The 20,971-nt window shown below is 39.6% G+C and overlaps 1 protein-coding gene across 7 annotated transcripts in view; it reads right to left on the bottom strand.

Moving 5' to 3' along the window:
* Window positions 1-20,971, bottom strand: part of PUM2 (pumilio RNA binding family member 2) — a 64,477-nt gene that overhangs the window by 27,572 nt on the left and 15,934 nt on the right. For 5 of the 7 annotated variants that reach the window (XM_048935064.1, XM_048935060.1, XM_048935062.1 and 2 more), the window contains exons 2-10: window positions 18,584-18,652; window positions 13,154-13,259; window positions 12,685-12,872; window positions 11,887-12,059; window positions 8,226-8,496; window positions 7,838-7,931; window positions 6,207-6,332; window positions 4,967-5,106; window positions 3,559-3,697 (exon numbers count right to left, since the gene is read on the bottom strand). In XM_048935064.1, the coding sequence (XP_048791021.1) occupies window positions 3,559-3,697; window positions 4,967-5,106; window positions 6,207-6,332; window positions 7,838-7,931; window positions 8,226-8,496; window positions 11,887-12,059; window positions 12,685-12,872; window positions 13,154-13,259; window positions 18,584-18,634 (1,288 nt within the window). In that variant the 5' untranslated portion in view covers window positions 18,635-18,652. The remainder of the gene's footprint in view (window positions 1-3,558; window positions 3,698-4,966; window positions 5,107-6,206; window positions 6,333-7,837; window positions 7,932-8,225; window positions 8,497-11,886; window positions 12,060-12,684; window positions 12,873-13,153; window positions 13,260-18,583; window positions 18,653-20,971) is intronic. The other 2 variants (XM_048935065.1, XM_048935061.1) reach the window with 1 other exon arrangement.

Genomic DNA, 20,971 nt, shown 5'->3' with positions numbered 1-20,971 from the left:
AACACAGGAAAACAGTCTTTCTGCACAGTATGTCCAGAAGTTCAGCTAGTTGAGGAAGGGAAGATTTAGGGTGGATGTCAGGGGGCAGTTCTTTACTATGGGAGTGCTGAGGTGCTGGAACAGGCTGCCCAGAGAGGTTGTGGATGCCCTGTTCCCTGGAGGTGTTCAAGGCCAGGTTGGATGGGGCTCTGGGCAGCCTGGGCTGGTATTAAATGGGGAGGTTGGTGGCCCTGTGTGTGGCAGGGGATTGGAGCTTCATGATCCTTGAGGTCTCTTCCAACCCTGGCCATTCTGTGATTCTGTGATAGTTAAAAATGACCAAAGCAAGGTCCTACAATGAAATGGGTTAGGAAATTTAATTATAGGTGCCACCAACTGCTTTTGCCTAGAAAACTGAGTTGTGCAGCACTACCGTCTTCACCACTGAGGCTACTAATTTCCCAAGCTAGGGAAAAAATGAGACAGACAACTACCTGGCTTAGCATAGTTCAGCAGAGAACTCAAAGGAGAGTGCTGGAAGATCACATGGTATCAGGAAAAATATCACTTACACCACAGCATACATTAGCAATATTTAATTACCTACTCCGCTAATACTTTTACTCAAAGCGTGTTCAATTTGTATCATCATGTTGGTCCTGCTACTGGTTATCACTGTATCACAGAAAATCACATTTTCAGAACTCAGAATTGGTTAACACGTACCATCATTTGCTCAGCCCACCTACCCTCTCCAGGTGTTCAAACGCACAGATAATGCTGTAGCTATATAAGAAAGGACTGAGCACGTCTTTACACCCTTCTGCTCATCTATAATACATAGCATTTTATACGACTTCAGGCCCAGATAATGTAAATGAGCCTATCTTCCAATGTGAAATGCTTGGGGTGGGAGGAAGATAAAAAAAACAATTCAGAAAATTTACACTGTGTTACAGTAACTACGTGTCCTGGGATTGATGCTAACACAATACATTAGTTTGAGTTTTTCTGAAGTAATTGACTAGATGACTGCTAATCAAATCAGTCAAATAACAAAAGCACCTTACATTATGCCCTTTGCATTACAAAACGCTTGACGCTTGTCATTATCTTATACCAGTCACAGACATTTAAAATCAATATGCTGGGTCATAGGTATGATGGTGATTTGCTAGGTCCTGTGTCCCCTAATTCCCTTTCTCCTCATGTTTCATTTTGTATTACCTCTCCGTCAAATAATCTCCTCACATCTTTTATCTCAGAACTCAACTGCTCTATCTACATTTATTGTATCAAGATCAGTGGGGAATACTAAAACAAACTGGTTTACCAGTGTTCTGTCTTACTGAAATGATTTCCAAAAGTCTCCAAAATCACACTTTAAAAACTTTCTGCATTCTTTTCACACAAACTTTAGATGCTTTCGAAGAATGAGAAACCAAGAGGAAATCTGTTCTCCTGATCCTCGCAACCAATTCTGGGTAGCTCCTATCCATCCAGTAATTTCTTCAGTGTCTGCCACTGGAAAGCTCCTACTCACTTCCCTCTGCAGCTTCTGTCACTGATGACTCAGGTTGAAGCCAAACATGTCAGAGTTTTGTCACTTCTCTCTACTCAAGTTAACAGATAGGACACTTCCTACTGCCAACTCCATTGTCTGCCCCTTCTAACACTACCATCCTGACATTCTCTCCCTACTCTGGAGCATAACTTGCAAGTCATCTTTGAGTCCTCTCTGTGTAGAAAATTTACAGCTTCTTCCTTCTAATGTACCCAACATCCGGCTGTTCTCTGCACACACAGTTGAAAATTCATTCAGCCCTTCGTCTTCTCTTTCCTTCAATCTTGCAGCCTTCACTCTCCCAAGTTCACCTGCTGTACTGCTAAAGGTTACTTTGTGCTGTCCTGACACAGATTTCTCTCTGCACTCTTCCTCTCACAAATCAAATTCAGAACCTATTTTCCTATCAGTAAATGATTTGGATATGCTATAACCTTTATCATTTTTTGCCAACCTCATAGCTCTCCGTAGATCTGCCACAATTGAATCTGACTTCTATTTAACACTACCTGGAGGTACAAGAAAGTACAACCCACCACAATGGCACACTTCAAATTCTGGGTAACAGAACATGCAATGCCAATAAACAGAAACTGATGGTGTCGACGTTCTATGCACACAGTTCAGACAAATTAATATACATGTTCACCTGCATGCTACATCCATCCATGTCAACAGCTACAGCTGTGTGGACGCAATATAACTGAAGTTACACTTGACCTAGCCTATTCAGGCAGTAATGCCTTCGGAGTGATTCACCTGCCCAGCTGCTAGGCATCTCTTTCAGGGTAAACTGCAACCTCTGTACAGCAAATGCTCGAGCTACATCCTCACAGAGCACAACAGCTCTTTATACAGCTGAGGTCCCAGGGAGATTCCCATGCCTGGATGCCTAAGCTCAGTGCAACCCTCCCCGTTTTTATTTGTAGAGACAAACAGGTACTAATCAGGTGAAATTGGGTGTACCCTTTGACTTTGACTTGTGTATTCATTTAATGAGAACTGTCCAGTTTTGAAGGATTCCTTGCAATGAGTAATGTGTTGCAGTAGGATAGAAGAATTTGAAATGGAACTGCACGAGCCACTCCACAATCGTCAAGCTCCACGTGCAAAGCAGGAACTACTAACTAGCTATAAATAAACAAACAAAAATCAAATGACAAAATGCACGCACAAAAACTGCACAGTTAAGCCTCTGAGGCTTTTGTAAAGATACCAACAGCAACTCTGGTAAGCTGAACTGTTTGCAGGCCTTCCCTGAGGCTTTGGTGAGGTGCAGAGATGCTACCAAGGGACAGAACCTGTACAAGCCAAATGCACTTGCAGCTACCATCAACTTCACCTGATTTAACTATGTAAAATCTTAATTTTGGTATTCAAGAAGGGCCAAATTATTTTTGCTCAGGTTAACAGTATCCAGCATTTAAAATGATCAGCTTCAACCTGACACATTTATTATATGGTACTGAAACACGTAATACTACCCTGATGTCAGAAGCCATGCCCACTAAAAAAAAAAAAAAGCCTCTCAGCTTTGGTGTTATTTCACCTTAAGCACATTCTGATCTTCAGAGATAATTAATCAGTAACTTCCTTCTGAATTTCCTGATTTTGAATTCTGATTTTCAGATTTTAAATATTATCACACTCACAGGCCAAAAAAAAAAAAAGTACTTCAGAAAGAGCAATTATTAGTTCATGGTGCATCAGACTATTTAGACAATTCACAGTGAAGTTTAACACAGTGAGCAGTTGCTTCATTATATGTGAAATCATCCTGTAAACTACGTGTGATACCTCCCGTGCATACACTTATGAACAGAGAAAACATGAGAGGAATTCCTTATGTTTGAAGAATCTGTGCAAATACATAAACAATGCATAACCACATACAACTCAATTCTAAGCAGCTTACCAAAAGCATGGCAGGATTTTGATAGTTAATCTGGTATCTAACACCACCAGTATTTTAACTTTCAGGTCTATTTTCTCAACTCGTTGATAAACACACATACCTGGCATGCCTGTAGCAAGACCCTGACCAAAAGCCAAAGCTGGATTTGCTGCTGCAGCTGCTGCAAGTGACTCTGCCTGCTGCCCTTGCTGACCCTGACTGGGAGTAAGTGGGCGCTGAGTTGCTCCAGCACGCAGAACCTGAAAAAGACCATGTGATATCCTTTACTTCAGAGGCAAGAAAGCAAGTCCTTTATATGCTTCAACAGGCTTTGAATAGTTTCTTTGCATATCTGATGCTATTTCCTATTTGAATACTCCACCTTATCAGTTTCAAGAACATTTAAATACAAAGAATAAAAAACATAAACTAATCTGCTGATGGTCATGACAATGCACGTGCCCTGCTCTGGTCTCACTTATGTTCTGTCAATGGTATCAATGGGTAAAGAAAAGAAGAAAATCTGGAAGGCTGATAACATTTATGATTCAGACTATCTAGTAACTGAACACTTGTCCTTCCCTTACAAATAATTTATTATTTGTTTACACTACTGATAATCAGTCAAACTGAGAAGTAATCTAAGTTCTTACAACTACTTTGTTCCTCTAGGCTTAAATAGCCCTTTCCACGTCCGAAATAAGAGAAAACTATTTACAATATATCCCACACAATACATTATGTGAGATTTATTCCAAGTGGGTATTAATTTTACAGAGAAGGCAGAAGGCCACTGGAGAGACAATACACATTAAACTATGACCACGATCAGCAGGAAGACAGCTCCACCTGGATAGTGTAACAGTGATCACTTCTTCGTGGTAACTCAAAGTCACTTAGATATCAAATTCCTAATAACAGTACTGAAGTTAATTCCATTGCTAGTGATAATGGTCATTCAAGCATCTATCAAGCATCTATCAAGCATAACATCATAATACATCCATGGTTTTCATTTGTGGGCAGAAACACCACTTGTTTGTACAAGTGCCTCACAAAGCTTCAAAACTGCATGTAGACTAACAGTAGAAAAGTGATAAATATATTTAAAACTCATTTAAAGAAAATTGCAATGAATTCTAGCAGCAACTGCTTAGTCATGATTACCAAGGCAAAAATAACATGACATGGTGATGCTGTAACACAAATAACCACTCCATCTCTTTTCCTGCAATCACGGCAGTTTCCTACACTAGTTTCAAATTTTGTTTTAAAATGTGAGCAAGCACACACAGAATTACCTAGACAGGTAAAATCATAACAGTGCAGCAAAGAGGACTACAATAATCGGCAACATAAGGAAGTTGAGAAATTCTAAAGAACCAAGCACTTAGTTAATTAGTGATATATTAACATTGATACAGCAGAACAGCACTTGAATTAAGTAACGTCTTCTGGAACCTGATCTCTATAGACTGAAAATGCTACAAGCAAGCTATAAAGGATGTCTCCTGTACACAAGCACGTACCGGCTGCTGTCCCTGTTGTGCCTGGGAAGCTGCTTGTTGATTTGCTGTGGTATTTGCTGCTGCAGCTTGCTGCTGAAATAAATTGGCTGGATACACCCCCCATGGAACACCATAATACTGAGGCGGAACCACAGCAGGACCTAAAACCAGAACACTTGATTATTCCATCTAATGCAGCCAGTTAAAATAATTGTTTACACTGTTTGCAGCATCCCTCATTGATCTGTTTTCTAATGTCAAAATAGAAACTGGTATTTGAAAATTCAGATCGTCAAAATGATACATTAATATAAGGGTTAATTTAAAGGATTCATACGAAGCCATACTTTCCTTATGAAAAAATAACCCTGTGAGATTCAAGCGATAAAATGAAAAACATGGTGATCAAAGCTCAATCAAAGCATGTTCAGAATTAATTTCCATGGTTGGAAGGAGGACATCACTGAAAGAGCCAAATTCATCCTCCAGCAGCACCTTACTAAGACTTGCTCACACACTGCTTCTGCCTCCCGGCCAACTACACACAACACTCTTCAGAGTGCTTGATCCTGTTCTTACCTTTTAACCTACTGATAAGTAGAACCCACAGAAGGATAGTTTTATATCGTTGTGTTGCACACCATCAAAATAAACACAATATACTCTTTGTACTGCCTGCCCTGTGAAAACATTAACTGGAGATCTAGTATTTTGAGCACTAAGCTAGGACTTGAATACTCCACTGTGTTTCTCAGCAGCATCAACTTTAAAAGAGATTTTCCTGGTCTTGGGGCTCATGTGTAGTCTGGGCCTTGTTAGCACACTGGAGACCCGTTTTATTCTCATGCTCACTGGGAAGGAGAAAATGTGGAATTAGAAAGCTAATGCACCAAGTAAAAACATGCAAGGAAACGCCAGCTGTCTCATCTTCTGAAAATAAGATTCTACTAATGTCTCTAACAATCTTATTGACAGTAAGCTTTTTCAGAACAGAGAAACCTAATTGTTGCACGCAGAAGTCCAGAGGAAATAAATGTTCAGAATGCACATATGACAAGAACTGAATTCCTTTTATAAAGTGAAAAGCATCAAATAAACACATCAAATAAACTGTAAACGTCAGTTTCTCTACAAGTCCCTCCTTCCTAGAAATAGATCTGCAAACAATATATAGGATGGATCTCAGCTTGTTTTTGGTTTTGTTTTTTCCAATTTCATTCAGTGAAATTATCAAGACAAACACAAGAAAGTGTTCAGTTACCTGCTAGGGTGGCTGCTGCAGCTAATCCAGCTGCAGTGTATGGGTCAGTACCTGGAGGAGCAGCACTGATAATGTATGGGTTTGGCACAAAAGCAGCTGGAGCCAAGCCTGCTGAGAATACACCTGCTACAATAATAAACAGAGTTTAATTATAGCTAACAGACTTGGAAAGCATTATCATACTCAAACCAACCAAACCACAGAGCAGACCCATTAAAATCAGTACTGCTTATAGTTTGGAACTTTCTAACAGCAGATGCAGTATTATAAAAATCAATGCTTCTGTTTCTTGTCAGTCCTTTCTTGCTTTACAAAGCTGAACAGCTTTGTGCTGCTGACCTACAGACTCCGAAGAAATTGATCTCATTTATACCTACCCACCCTTACACAGAAGCCTTCCAAATAGGAAGCTTGCTGCTAAATTTCTGCTGAAATGTGTACCAGAAGATGCTGCATTTCAAAGAATACAGCGGACTGCTCAGTCAGCACTTTTATACAAAGGAGCTTCTTTGCAGTTTAGAAGTCAAAGTAAGGCATGAGACAAGGCTTGTGGCCTCACACAAACATCTCCAGCTGACATGTTCATTTCCAAGACTGCATTAAGTTAGCTAGATAATGCTGAAAAGCTGCTATTTACAGACTGCCAATCCCTGTCCAGATCTGCCTGACATGATGGCATCTAGGTGAATGAGCTGATGAGGGAAACTTTATCACTGTACCACAAGAGAACAAAGACTTCACTCTGAGATGCAGCTTCCCTTCCCTTTTGCTCTTCTGCACAAGAACCCTTTATCCCCTCACAGCCAGTGCACAAATGCATACACCTCTGTCAACCTTGTGGTGAACCAGGAAGGGCAGAAGCTTTAAAACCCGTCCTACCACTGTGTCACATCCGGATGTGCCCCCATCCTCAAGGAATTGCACCCATGGAGGTGCCCACTCCTCTCTCCCCAAAGCACATCTTTGTAACAGTGGCTGTGAAACTGATACTGTGGTAACTGCCACACAGCCTGCTGGTGAGCTGCCAGCAGGCCTCATGTAAGAACTTGATGCATTGACTTCATTCACTGAGTTATTTTAAAAAGACAACCACATTTCTTCCTACAGAGTAACTCTAAAAACAAAGAAGTTTTTCTATGCCATTAGAAGAAAGAGTTCATCAACCTGAACTGAAAGTTTTACTTCAAAATTCTACTACAAATAGTTTGTTTTTTTTTTTACTAGAGTATGAAAAATACTAAACAGCACAACAGAAGTGCACATTTTTGCAATTTTTAGTACTTAAATGTAGTGTTTCTGCCACTGCTCTCAGGAGAAAAGCCTTTTCTGTCTCTTCTTTTTTAACATATAATCCCATCAGAACTTAATTATGCTACATAAGCAAAAGTAACTTTTATTTCTTTGCTTGCAACAGTTCTAGGCGAATAAAAACACAAAACAGAACCAATCACGAAACAGCATTTTCTAAAAGCTGGCCAGTCATTCTGAGCCATTTTCAAGGGCACCACCAAAATGAGCCAACTGATCAATATCTATTTAAATTAGAATCTATTTAAATTAGGTGAAACAATTAGGAGAGCAACACACAGCTGTCTGCCACCAGCCCCTGCTGCACTTCACCCAAAGCTCACCTATGTGAGGCTGCTGAGCCGCAGCCAGGGCGTACTGCTGCTGCTGGGCTGCTGTTAACTGCTGCACAGTCAGAGCATTAGTCCTCTGGAAAAGCTATTAGGAAAACGAAACAGAAAAGAAAAGAAAAAAGCAGCATTTTCAAGAGTCAGGACTACAATTTGCTAGGATTTACTTTACCAAAAGGAATTTTTGAGCCAAGCTTCTACCCTATGAAATTATTTAACTGGAAAATTACATGCCAATATTCTTCCCAGATTAACTGTACATTTATCTGCCTCTGACTATCTCATGGATATTTAATAAAACAGAATACATATGTTTAAACAACTACCAAAGAGAATAGCACTTAAAGGACCAATGTGACATGCTTTGAAATCCAATACTAACCTGCTGCTGAGAATTGTAGTCAAAAAGTCCTACAGTAGCTCCCGAAGAGTCCATCTGTACCTGATTGCCAGGATAATCAAATTGTAGAGAATCAAGACCAACTTGTTCCATGGCATCTAGATTCTGATTTTCTGGGTTGGAAAATTCTTCTACCAAGGGCTTGTGGGCTGTAGGATTGGGAAGTGGACCCAATCCTTCTGTGGTGCTGGGATTGGGGCCCAAGCGTTCAGCTACTTCTGTTGGGGAGGCTTGTCGACTTCCAGGGGTACGACTGTTCAGAAGAAATTCAAGACAGGCTCTTACAGTCTTAAATAACACTATTCACCAATAGAGTACAGTATTTCTATTTTATAGGGATCTCTGAGCTCTGAGATGTTACAAAGAAGTTACAAAGGAGAGTAGAGGGATTTTAAGCAGCATGCACTGATGGTTCAAGATAAAGGACACATTTCACTTCAAAGCATATTTTTTATTTTTAAACTTTAGAATATACAGCTCTCTAAAATCACTGTAAAATAAACAAAGTAATCACCGAAGCTAGTGATGGTGGAATGAAATAAACTGTAATAATCTGTAACTTTTGGGATGGCTTTGTTATTGCATTTTGGGAGGGACAGAATTACTAAAAAACAACTCAAAAAGAAATAATTAGAAAAAGAAACAAAAGGACACAGCTGTGTATTCATGCCAAAGGAGAGAAAGCAACAATAAAACTTCAACAGGAAAAGACACACACAATATAGCAAGTATCTTTCACATCTCAAAAACAAATAATGCATTTTCCACCTCTACGTAAAGCAGACTCAGAACTCCCTCACATTTAATTTCCCCACACGAGTCATTTAACAGACTACACCAATGACTGATTATGGAAAAAAGTGTTCCTCATATAATCTCATCAGCTCCATCTTAAGTTCCTTAAGAATGAACGCAGCCCGTTGTCTATAAGAAGATCTTCAGGATGGAGTAAAATGGGAGTGTTTGATTTCTTTTGGCAATACATCAGAGATGTGCACCTGGAAATTGTATACATTGCCAAAACCTTGAGGTTTGTCTTTCCATAAGAACAGAGCTGCTGGTGGCTGATATTTAGCCACCTACACTTGCACTGTAAGTTCACACATCTTAAAATGCCGTTAGGAGGATGGAAATGTAGAGAGTAGCAACTGACCAGTCACTATCACTCACATCTCCACAGGCTGCACTGACTACATCTCCAGTGACTACAGGTGAATCTCTCAGTGCATGCAAACACCTGCAATGAGATGTCAACTGATTGATGCTCTGAAAAGATTCCCACTCCTGTACTTGGTCTGGATGATGCTCTCAGACACACATTTGGTCCTGCTGGAGACAGGAGTTGGTCTTGGTGGTCCTAGTGGGTGTCTTCCAGCTCAGGATATTCTATGATTCTATGACTCTACCCTAATTTGGACTTGCATCCTATGCTGTGTGTCATGCCATACAATTTAGACTAGCATTTTTTTTCTGACAAAAGTCTAAAATGAAATACTGGGAGTGAGTTCTGTGAGGAAATCTGTAATCCCTTAACAGCATTAGTTGTCTTGGCAGAGCACTATAATTACATGTATTTATGGTTCTTCAAGAAAAACGCAAATTACATTTAAGATCACTTTACTTGTGAAGATGGGGTTCACAACCACAAAAATCAATCTTGCAGGATCAACCTGTATCTATTCCAAGAGTACACTGACCGAAGACTAATGCTAGGATAGAGGCACAGCCTCTGTAGTACCTGCTCTCCTTCCTCTTCAGGGCTCCAAAGCTATCCCCTCTTACCAAGGCAAAGAAACCTGCTAGAATTTAAATGTTTGCTAGTATCAACCCTGCAGACTGCACAGCTAGAAATCACTTAGTAAGTTCAGTCAGCAATACTTTATGGTCGTTTTCTTAGGACAAAATCCTTCAGGTGAAAGCAGAGTTACATGGGGCATTTTTTGAATGTAAGGAACAACCTACAACAATCATCTATCTATAAGGTACTGCACATCTACGTATCCTAGCTTGCAACTATATTTAGCTCAATGAATAAAACCGAGTTTGAAGCTGTTTAACATTCCTTATGCTTCCCAAGGGACGTACAGTATCAACAAAGCAAAGAACAAAAAGAAAAGAAGCAGTTATTTCAGTACATATTTTAGTTCCAAAAAATGTCCTAAGTACAATAAAAATACAAGGAGGAGCACAGGACAAAGTTTTGATTTACTACGTATGTTTACTTAGTAAAGGATGCTCCTTACATCAGTACTGTTCTGTTGCTATAGTTAAAGTTGTGTCAATACTTCAATTATAAACCTCTGTTCAGAGAGCCTTATAGCATCACTTCCTATGGGCCATTTCAATTAGATGGCCTTATTTTTTGAGAGGTTTTCTGGCTTTGGATGCTTCTTTGCTCTAGTTTTTAATCATCTCCTACTTTAAATAATACAAAAGCTACTTCTGTACTGGGCAGCCTGGTCTAGGGGTCGGTGACCCTGCCCACAGCAGGGGGGTTGAAAACAGATGATCTCTGAGGTCCTTTTCAACCCAGGCCATTCTATGAGTTTACAATTCTATGATTTGCAAACTGTTATTTCAAAACTGAAATAGATCCTGGCGAAAGCAGGACAAAAAAAAATATATATATATATATAATAGAAAGTAACTTCATTTATTTCACATATTGCAGAACGCATCCGAAAGGAGGTAATTAGTTTGAGCTCTCTAATATGTGTGCTATTATATTATTCTCAGTAACAGATCCTGAAAAATAGGTCTGAAGAATCCTTCCTTAGCCTTAGGTAATTACATTTTTAAGGGGTAGAAAATACTTAAATACGAGATTCAAACATGCATTTTAATATACATGCTTAATTATAAACTAATGAAAGCCCAACTATTAGGTCACGTTCATCACATTAATACGAATTAATGAGCAGTACTCTAGTTTTCTAATCCTGCCAATTCTTCTCTATGACAATTATAAATGCACTAGTCACCTGAAAACAAAAATTAGTCCTTTAAAAACATCCAATTTGAAATGCATTTTAGCATTATTAAAAAAGCAGGCTGGCTGTGCTATCATAAAGGAACGTATCATTCAAAAACCTTGAGTTTGTCCCATTTTTTTCTCCCTAGGAAAAGAATTAAAGGGTAACACCACTCCATGCAGTGAACTGGGACACTTAGCTCTGTGAACTCTCATCCAAGTACATAATTCCCACAAAAACTTTTGCGGAGAAATAACTGTGTGAGGCTGAGGTGCTGACCAGCAAAATCACAAGGCACGTTGTAATTCCGCAGGATTATCTCTCTACAACAGTCAGGTGCAAAAGTTAGAGATATCAAAAGGAAGCAGAGAGAGAAAAGGATTGACTTTGTGATCAAAAGGGTGAAAGCTTTCATCCCCCTTTAATTCACCACATTGTGAAGGTACTCGTTTGCTTGAAGAAATACTTCATTAAAATGAATTTGTCTCATGAGAAGTGACACACACACTAATGACATCCCAAGAAACACGTGGCACAGTGGGAAAGGAAGGACGTGAGGCAGCAAGAATCAATCTGCAGCTGGATAATGTTTGAAGCTGACACACAAACCAGAACTGTAATAATGCCTAAAGAGACATGTTCGCCTTCTCGAGAAACAGTTAAAAGCTTACTTAAAATCTTTGCAATCGGCATCCATTCCATTTGGCAAACCTCTGCCATTTATTTTAGTAACATCCTCATCATCTCCTTGTTTAAGATCTCTGTTTTTGTCCTCCTCAAATGGAGAAGCCTTGCCTTTCTGATCTCCTTTCTCAGGTCCATCTGTTTCAGCATCTCTAGTGCCCTGAGGAAAAAGAATCTGTTTGATTCTGAATATTGAACAGAACACAACAGGAGCACCACAAGGTGACCTAATTCTGCACTACAGCGCACGTAAACAATACAAACAGTTTGTTTTCAATACAATTGCATCTGGTGGGTAACTTGGTCACCAAGTTTTGACCACATGCAATTAAGAACTGCCAATATGTGAAAAGGAATGCCAGGATTTATAATGGAAGAGCTAACTCAACCTTAACTATAGCGGTGCTGTTGAAGCAATAACACTTAGTTTATACAGCTAAAACATCCAGTACATCAAACCCCCTTAGTGAAACACAGAACAGGAAGACCTAGGAAAAAAAGAACAATATGCATTTTCAATTATTTGTGACCTTCTCCCTCCTCTCCTTCAAGGCATTAGGAAAGCACTGTTTTTAAGGCAGCTGTTTAGTCAAGATTCCCAAAGTACTTCCCTCTGACCTCCTTAGCCCCCTCCAACCAAGGAAGACAGGCAGATAGCAACTATACACACTTCCTAAAGAGAAGAGGAAAAAAACAACTGGACAAACCACATAGAAAAAATAACCCTGTAAATCACTAAGACCATAGCACGTAACTACATAAGCTGAACACGCTGTGTTACTTACAAAAGCTCCTTTCCTAAACCGGGAATCCAATTTATCAGCTGGAGAGGAACTTAACACATATTCTACCATGCTCACTCCAAGGCCACCACTTTCTGATCGTGGAGACAATACAGCATTTACTTCACTGTTTCCATGAAAACCCTGTCCAGGCTTTCTCTGTACCATAATAGGCTGGGACATAGAATGGTCTGTTGAAACAAACAAAAATATCACAATTGTACTTTCTGAATACAACTTGCAATATTTGTGCATTTCATTACAGGTGAGGTATCAAAGAAGCTGAAAAATAAATTAATTCAAAATCCCACTTTCCAAAAGTGTTATTAGCATACAATCACCAGGGCTATACACAATTAAAACAAAAGTAAAACCCAATTCATTACATGGATATCTAACAGTATACTGCTTTACTTTAAAATAACACATACCAAGTAATCAATTTTTCAGTACGTATCTGTTTATCACTTACGAGGAGTTCCCCATGCAGTCTCTCTCCACTCATCACCAAGGAATATCCCTTTTTGTCCATCTTTTGCTGAATCATCAGGTTCCCAAAACTTTTTGGCAGGTAAAAGCTGTGTGAGAAAATTGTCTTTTTAATAAAATGATTACAAATAGGCAAAAATTAACAACACAACTAAGATGATGGGCAATTTGTTTTAGAGATACCCAAGTCAGCTTCACATGAGAAAGCACACGTAGTCTGAATAATTAAAACACCTGAAGTTGTTACTGAAGCTGATGATGCATTAAGAATTTGCTCCAATGACTGCAACAAGGCTGATCCTGAAGGTACAAGGAAGAGATATAGAACACATAACCAGTTATGATAAAAAGCTGAACAAATAATCCTCTCAGAAACCTGGAACTTTGCATGGTCTCCTCATTTTGGCTCAGAAGCTGGGCCTTTAACCAGCACCACTGTGAGAGACAGAAAGAAAGGAGTTATGTTCCAGATTTCAACAAGCAACTGACTTGCACTGTGACAAGTCCGCTCCTTTAGACCACATGGATCTCCTGATCATAAACTGGTGACCATCAAATTTGAAGTTTCAAGTGCCAGTCATTTAATATAGATGTATGATTCTATTCATCACTATTACTATTCATTACTAAGCAAAGTTGCAGGTCAAATCAGTAACAGAATAATTTCTTTCAAGATATAATAATATCTTGATAATAATTTCAAGACCAGAAGACAGTGCAAAACTACAGAAGTACCACACAAACAAGAATCTCTCCTGTTATTTAACTGACAGATAAAAATCATTCAACATCACAGCTGCTTAATACGAGCCCTGATGAAGCTACTAACAAGATTTTTTTTCCTAGGTTTTTATTAATGTAGCTTTGAGAGAGTTTGTAAAAACTGCTTAAAGAAGAGGGTAAGACTGCCATTAGCAGGCCACAAAACCAAGAGAGGTGAAGGAAGCTCCTCTCGAACAACGCAGGGATTGCTGATTGATGTCTCCTAGTTTACAAGAATGATCCCCAGAAAAATGTTTAGCTAAACTAGATACTGAAATCCCTGTGTTCCTTACATAAAGAATTCAGTAACACCGAAGAACTGGTGGATGGAAGAAGATCAACAGTCAATACTTCACAAAACCACCTATGGAAGAGTTCTATGCCTGCAGTACTGCAGCAGTGACACAGGTGCTTTTTCTCAGTACGTGGGAGAACCACCAGCAGCTGTCAAACAAACATGCCCTGGGAGCACCAGAATATTGAGTTTACCACAAATTTAAGAACTGGGTGAAGTCTGCCATCAGAGGATTTAGAAGAAGATTCATGGAATCTTAAAACTACAGTTCAACTAAAAAGCAACAGATGATATATTACAGATAAACTGAGAAAATCTATTAATATTTCTCAGCTCTGCGTAGTACCAATTCTGCAGTAGTACTACTTTTTCACTCTGTCGTACAGAGGTAGACAAAAAGCCTTTTCTGTTATCTGCAGAGCCTTTTATAGGGAAACAGAACCACACCTCATAGTAAGTACAGTCCATCAGAAGTTCAAGGGTACTTCCAGCTGAGGTGAGAGAGATGAGAAACACGGAAGTGAAGGTCAGAACAAAAATACCTTGGGTCTCATCAAATCATCATGTAGCTTCCAGTATGCTTACCTTCAATTACAGTTTACATATATATATATATATATATTATTTTTTTTTTCTTAATTCCACTATCAGACAGATGTTCAGATGAAGCAGTGGAAAGCAATAAGCAGACGGAAGTAGAACACACTGCAATTCTGATTTCAAAATTCATTTTCAGAGTTCCTATTACAGGAAGAAATTGTTCACTGATAAAAAGACACAACAGTGACCACAGGCAAAAGGTTGTGTACTTCCTTTTCTGTTGTATTTTATGTATGTGTTTTTCTCTGTTCTAAATTGAATGCTTTTAACTTCCAAACATATGCATTCAACTTCTTGTTGCCTTATGTTTTCTGGTTGACAGTAAAGCTTCCAAATAAACATAATGCATCACCTGTACCTCAGGAGGCTACAGTGAAAGCTGAACAGATTCATGGAGACATTTTTGATTAAATTTTACGTAACAAAAAGTCCCTCAACTATCTAGAGAAACTGACATTCTTAAAGATTATAATCTGTGCCTTCCTGTGGAGGAGTGACCTGGATTTTTAGGCTTTTGTTTGTTTTTTTTAGAGAGAGAGTGTTGATGGGTTGACATACTATGTCCATTCAAAGGGATTTTTTAGCTATTGGATTGCCATATAAAGAAGCAGCTGTGGCAGCTGTCAATTACCTCATTGGAGACTCAAAAAATGTGTTTTTCAAACACAAGAACTGTGTTCTTCTCCAACAGAGAAGAAAAAAATCAGCAGTAACTACAACATCTTGCTCTGATAACATGCCTTGTGCTCAACACTTTCTACATTTAATCTAGTAACCTGCAGTTCAAAAGACACTTTACAAAAATGCATCCATTTCTAACTCAAAAGAAAAAGTGCCGTATTTCTAACTAAGCTCTTCCAACAGTATGCTCAAGTGTCTTCTTCAGTATGAGCCTTGCTCCCTTTCATGTCTCTGCTGGATGAACAAAGCTCTTTTCTATGCACAGATAATAACCAATCATGTTAAAGGTCACTCTTAACCAGCTCTAATAAGTAACTACACAGTCTCAATTATGGGGTCTTAACAACTTTTTTTCCCCAAGATCAGAAGTTATTACTATGTAGCTCACTACAAATTCTCCAAATGAAGTTTTGAGACCAGAAATGGATACTCTGTCCCTAAAATAAAACCAATATGCAATTCGTTCCCCACTTGTACCATTTCCTGAAGGGAGGTTGTGATGAGGAGGGGTTTGGCTTCTTCCAGGCAACAAACAGGACCCAAGGAAATGGCTGCAAGTTGTATCAGAGGAGGTTTAGACATAAGGAAGGACTTTTTCTCTCAGAGAGTGGTCAGGCACTGGAATGGCTGCCAGGGAGGTGGTGGAGTCGCCATCCCTGGCAGTGCTCAAGAGGCGTCTGGATGAGGAGCTACGAGATACGGTTTGGTGCATGTGGTAGCAATGGTAACGGGAGGATGGTTGGACTACATGACCTTGTAGGTCCTTTCCAACCTTGTGAATCCATGATTCTAAGAACAGATGTTACCAAATAAAATTATTTTACATTCTAAATAAAATTAATTTTGCATATGGCCGTGTGAGGTCAAACAAAGGGTCCTGGAGCCCTGAAAGCCAGCCCTGAAATAGGAAACAGCAGATGCCTGAAGAAGAGAAATAGCAACACGTGCCAGTATGTCTTCAGAATATCACCCTGACCTTGAGAGCCATGACTGCTGTTGAAAGCTGGAGCCAGAAGCAGCATCTGCATTTAACCATCTAAGAGCTACAACTGCAGGTGATATTTTCAAAGAGATGCCTGAAGAACAGCAGATCTCCTGCTAACAGAGCTCTGGTTCGCTTCTTTACAAAAGAATTACAAGATGGAAAGAGATCAAGGATGACTCTGTGGAACAACACATCTGGCTCATGTTCTGCAGTCCCAGTCCTGCTACTGACTCACAGCAGGCTCAGTTCAGACAAAAACTTTAACAGAAAGATTTCCAGTATGCATCCTTCCCAAAATACTTGCATCAGGATTCATGTGCAGTCTTCATTTCAGCAATGATGTGGGAAATAAGACATAACAGCCTCTTGACGTCAAGAAATGCTGAATCCCACTGGGGGAAAAAAACAAACCAAGAAGGATAAAAGAATTACATGGACAAGAAATTAATTTCAGTTCAGAAAAAAAAGAATTAACAGAGAAGAAAAATTGAGGAAGAAGTCTATTTCCCAATAGCTAGAAGCACATCATTTGAAATGATCTCTTCAAACCTTCTGAAGTAGGCAGATGGAAGCAGTTAAGAATGCACAACTACCAATTCTGTTTACACGGGTATGTGTGAGGGTGTTTTCTCTAGTATTTTGGAAGGCTATTAATATATCCAAAAAGAAGGTCAAAACAGTTTGCATTAGGTTCCATGCAGTGCAGCACTGCGGTGAAACACTAAGTAACACAAAAATTACAATGTCAACGCAGCTATCTGAACATGCAACTAAATCAAGATACTTGAAAGACAAGGGGAAATGGTTTTAAGTTGAAAGAGGGAAGAGTTAGGTTGGATGTCAGGGGGAAGTTCTATACTAATGAGTGGTGAGGTGCTGGAACAGGCTGCCAGAGAGGTTGTGGATGCCCCGTCCCTGGAGGTGTTCAAGGTCAGGTTGGATGGGGCCCTGGGCAGCCTGGTCTGGTATTGAATGGGGAGGGTGGTGGCCCTGCATGTGGCAGGGAGTTGGAGCTTCATGATCCTTGAGGTCTCTTCCAACCTGGGCCATTCTATGATTCTATGAAAGACGTTACTGAAAGGTGTAACAGGCTCATCAGGGTCACAATACAGTGACAATCAGATTCCTGATACAAGATGACTGCAATGGAACTCCTCTTCCAAAAAAAAAAAAAAAAAAAAAAAATTAACATTATTTAAAGAAAAGTCTTCACAGCTCTGCAGAATTCGTTAAATGCTTCATTTAAGTAAAAAAGATCAAACACAAATAGCAACTTGTCAGCCAACAAGTGTTGAGCAACCAGAACACATTTGTTTTCTGTCAGTGAGTTACAGTTTCCCTTGAGCATGCAGTCTTGTAATTACCTTTTAAAAATTAAGAAGAAATATTGTCAGCAGTTCCATTATCAAAAACTTTATTAACATCCAGCAAAGAAATAGATCATTATTTGAAATTTTTGTTTAATGTGAATTTATTTCATTATTATGTGCTGCCAAGGCAAGTAATGGATGTTGATTACTTTTAAAAGTTCAGGTCTTTCAAAGACAGTTTCCAAAGTCACTGTCTATGATGCCCAGATCTTCAGAAGTACACTGACAATGGGAATGAATCAAAAAACTCCTCCCCATCGTTATAATTGTACAACAGTCCTTCTACTCCTGATTAAAATGTTATTTTAAGGAGTAATTACCAATAGAGGCATCATAAATTATCACATTTCTGTTAAGTTGTGCCAATATCTTTCACGGAGCCAAAACCCTTAGCAGTTCTTAGCATCCTTGGCTTGTTAGGGGTGGCAGCTGTTTCACTAGTTTAGACAATGAAAACATGCCTCATTTCATAGAATTGCACAAGATTTTAACGAAATTACACGGTTGCTTCCCCTACAGTATCAGTCATCTGACAAGACTACAGTAACACCACAGTCACCGAGCATCCCATGTTCTCACAAGACACTCAGATCCTCAGCGGCCTGAAAAATCGATTTGCTCTTACAAGAAACTCTTCAGTCAGCTTGGTATCATTTACAACTCTTAAACTGCATCAAAACTTTCACAACTCCAACTGGATTTTCAGTCCTCAGTAATTACCTCTCCCATTCCCCGAGATTCTAGGGCAAGAGCTTGAAACTCATGATTCATCTCATCCACAGATCGAACCTGTAGGAGGGAAAACAAAACAGTGATCTGCTACGTAGTCCAATATATTTTCCAGAATTTGTAATATCCCATATTTTCAACAATTGAGAGCATAAAGAAAATTGCTAATGAATCTAGGTCAAACATGAGTTTGGGGCATGGACACATTTGTTAATTACCAAGTTAGTGAACCATTCTAATATGGTAACGAGCAAGAAATCCCATGAAAAAAATTAAAAATGATCTACTTTGGATATCCAGATAGAGGCCACTCATCATGGAAGCAATGACCTATGTCCTATTGTCAGTAAATACAAAAAAAGTGAGATGCAAGAACTGAACATACAGTTGAGGAAGCAGACGAGTGATGGCGCAGTGTCACAGAGCACACATAGCAGCAGGCCAAGAAAAGCTCACTGGACAAGTCACAAAAGCCCCCCATAGCAGTACTGGGCTGCTATCACAACTTAGCTACTGACTGCAACATCACCATTTCTCTCACCTTCTGCCAGGAAACATTTCTTTGAATACAGAAGTTACGCTATAAAAGCAGGGGCTGCTGCAAAAAGCATCCTGCTTTCCCACAGCATGCATAATTAAGATGGGTACGAAGCCAATTCAAAACAGTTTCAATGAGAGTAAATTTAGTTTCGCAGCAAATTATGAAAAAAAAATCAGCCTTGTGACCTTTTTTCCAAGATGCTGCTGTTTAAGTCAACCAAGGTTGATTTCATTCATTTGAACACCGCAATCAGATTGTTGCGTGTCTTTAATAAAGCTGGACACGTGAATTAAAAATCAGGTTGAAATCTATGTGAAACACACTCTTACTTCATTTAGCTCATTTAGTGGGGTTAATCCAATTTTTTGTGCAAGAGCACGGGAAAATTACCTGCAGAAGAACATTTTAGAAAGAAAAACTGGAAATTGAAGTGTTGAAGTACTTCTGAATTTGGGCATTCCAGTTTCTGAAAGGAGAATTACCGTACGGACGGCTGACAGACCCGAGTACCTCAGCACGACCAACTCCCCAGAACATCAGGCACTGCAGTTCCAACTGCAATTCAGGAGTACATTTGGGATTTGTCCAAGTTGTCTTTTTTGTTTTACAGGACCCAATAGCAAATACTTTTCCAACACACAACAAACCTCAAAAATGTGCACGCACACTGCCAAATCTCCACAAAAAGACAATCCAGGAAGCAGGGAAATGGCACAGCTAACTCTTCTCCTCCCAGCTTTTAAGTCAACTTCAAGAAATTGGAAGTCTTCTTTCTTATAAATACATTTCAGTACGTTGAACTTTCATTTTGCTCACTCTCTCCTTTCTTGCAAGCATGAAATGTAAGTTAGTGTTATCTACTGCTACCAGCAGCAAAAAACATAACAGTCTTACAGCTGCAGCAAAGAGGGTCTCCATTTCGTCTCCCATCAAACAGAGCAGCCCACAAAACACTCTCCTGGATCATGAATACAGGCTTCACAGATGAGCTTACAGCCTGAAGAAAATACAGGCAGCACTACTAGCTGCAGAAGCCTTAATTACTTTCCTCGGCTTTACCCTGATCCCTACAACAGAAGCAAATACCTGTGGTGCCAACATCCCAGCACGATGCTCCACTACACAGGCAGCCCTGTTCCCCACCATCACTCTGAACATTACTCTCCGTCCATCTGCCAGCTACTTGCTTTTGGAATCAGCTGCTAGATGTAATCTTCGTTTTCAGAAGCTGAAAGCAAATAAGCACTTCCTACTATGGTTCCATTTTCAAGGCCAGGCTGGATGGAGCTTCAAGCAACCTGGTCTAGCAGGAGGTGTCCATGCCTACAGCAGAGGGCTGGAACGACATGATCTTAAAGGTCCCTTCCAACCCAAACCCTTCTATGACTCTGTGCTATTTCCAGTAATGCACAAACACATGCACTGGGAGGAATATCAGCTCTCACGTGCTGCTGTCACAAGGCTACATCGTGAAAGGGGGAAAAGTTCAGGGATACTCTTCAACAGCTCCCTTTCCCCTGCCACAGAAACTCGATACAACATACCAGCACACACTAGTCCATTATTCATCACAGTATTAAGCATGAGGTTCTGACAGAGACCAAAAATAGCAGTGTTGTTTTTTTGGAATACAGACTTAATACTCCCTTTATCTTCCACGTACAACATATTTTACATCTAAACACCTATACAAAAGTTTTTCTTTACTCTGTATCAGGACTCCCAGAGCAGGTATCTCATTCTGCTGTTCCTCTGCTGCCTTGCACTGCATCCACCAGACAGCCCTCAGACCTGAAAGCCACAAGCTTCAAACAGTAAGCCGAGCTGATGCTAGAGGT

Source organism: Lagopus muta, chromosome 2 (genome assembly GCF_023343835.1).
Source record: "Lagopus muta isolate bLagMut1 chromosome 2, bLagMut1 primary, whole genome shotgun sequence".
NCBI lineage: Eukaryota > Metazoa > Chordata > Aves > Galliformes > Phasianidae > Lagopus > Lagopus muta.
Note: the sequence above shows the minus strand (reverse complement) of the source record. Positions and strands in the feature narration are given on the sequence as shown.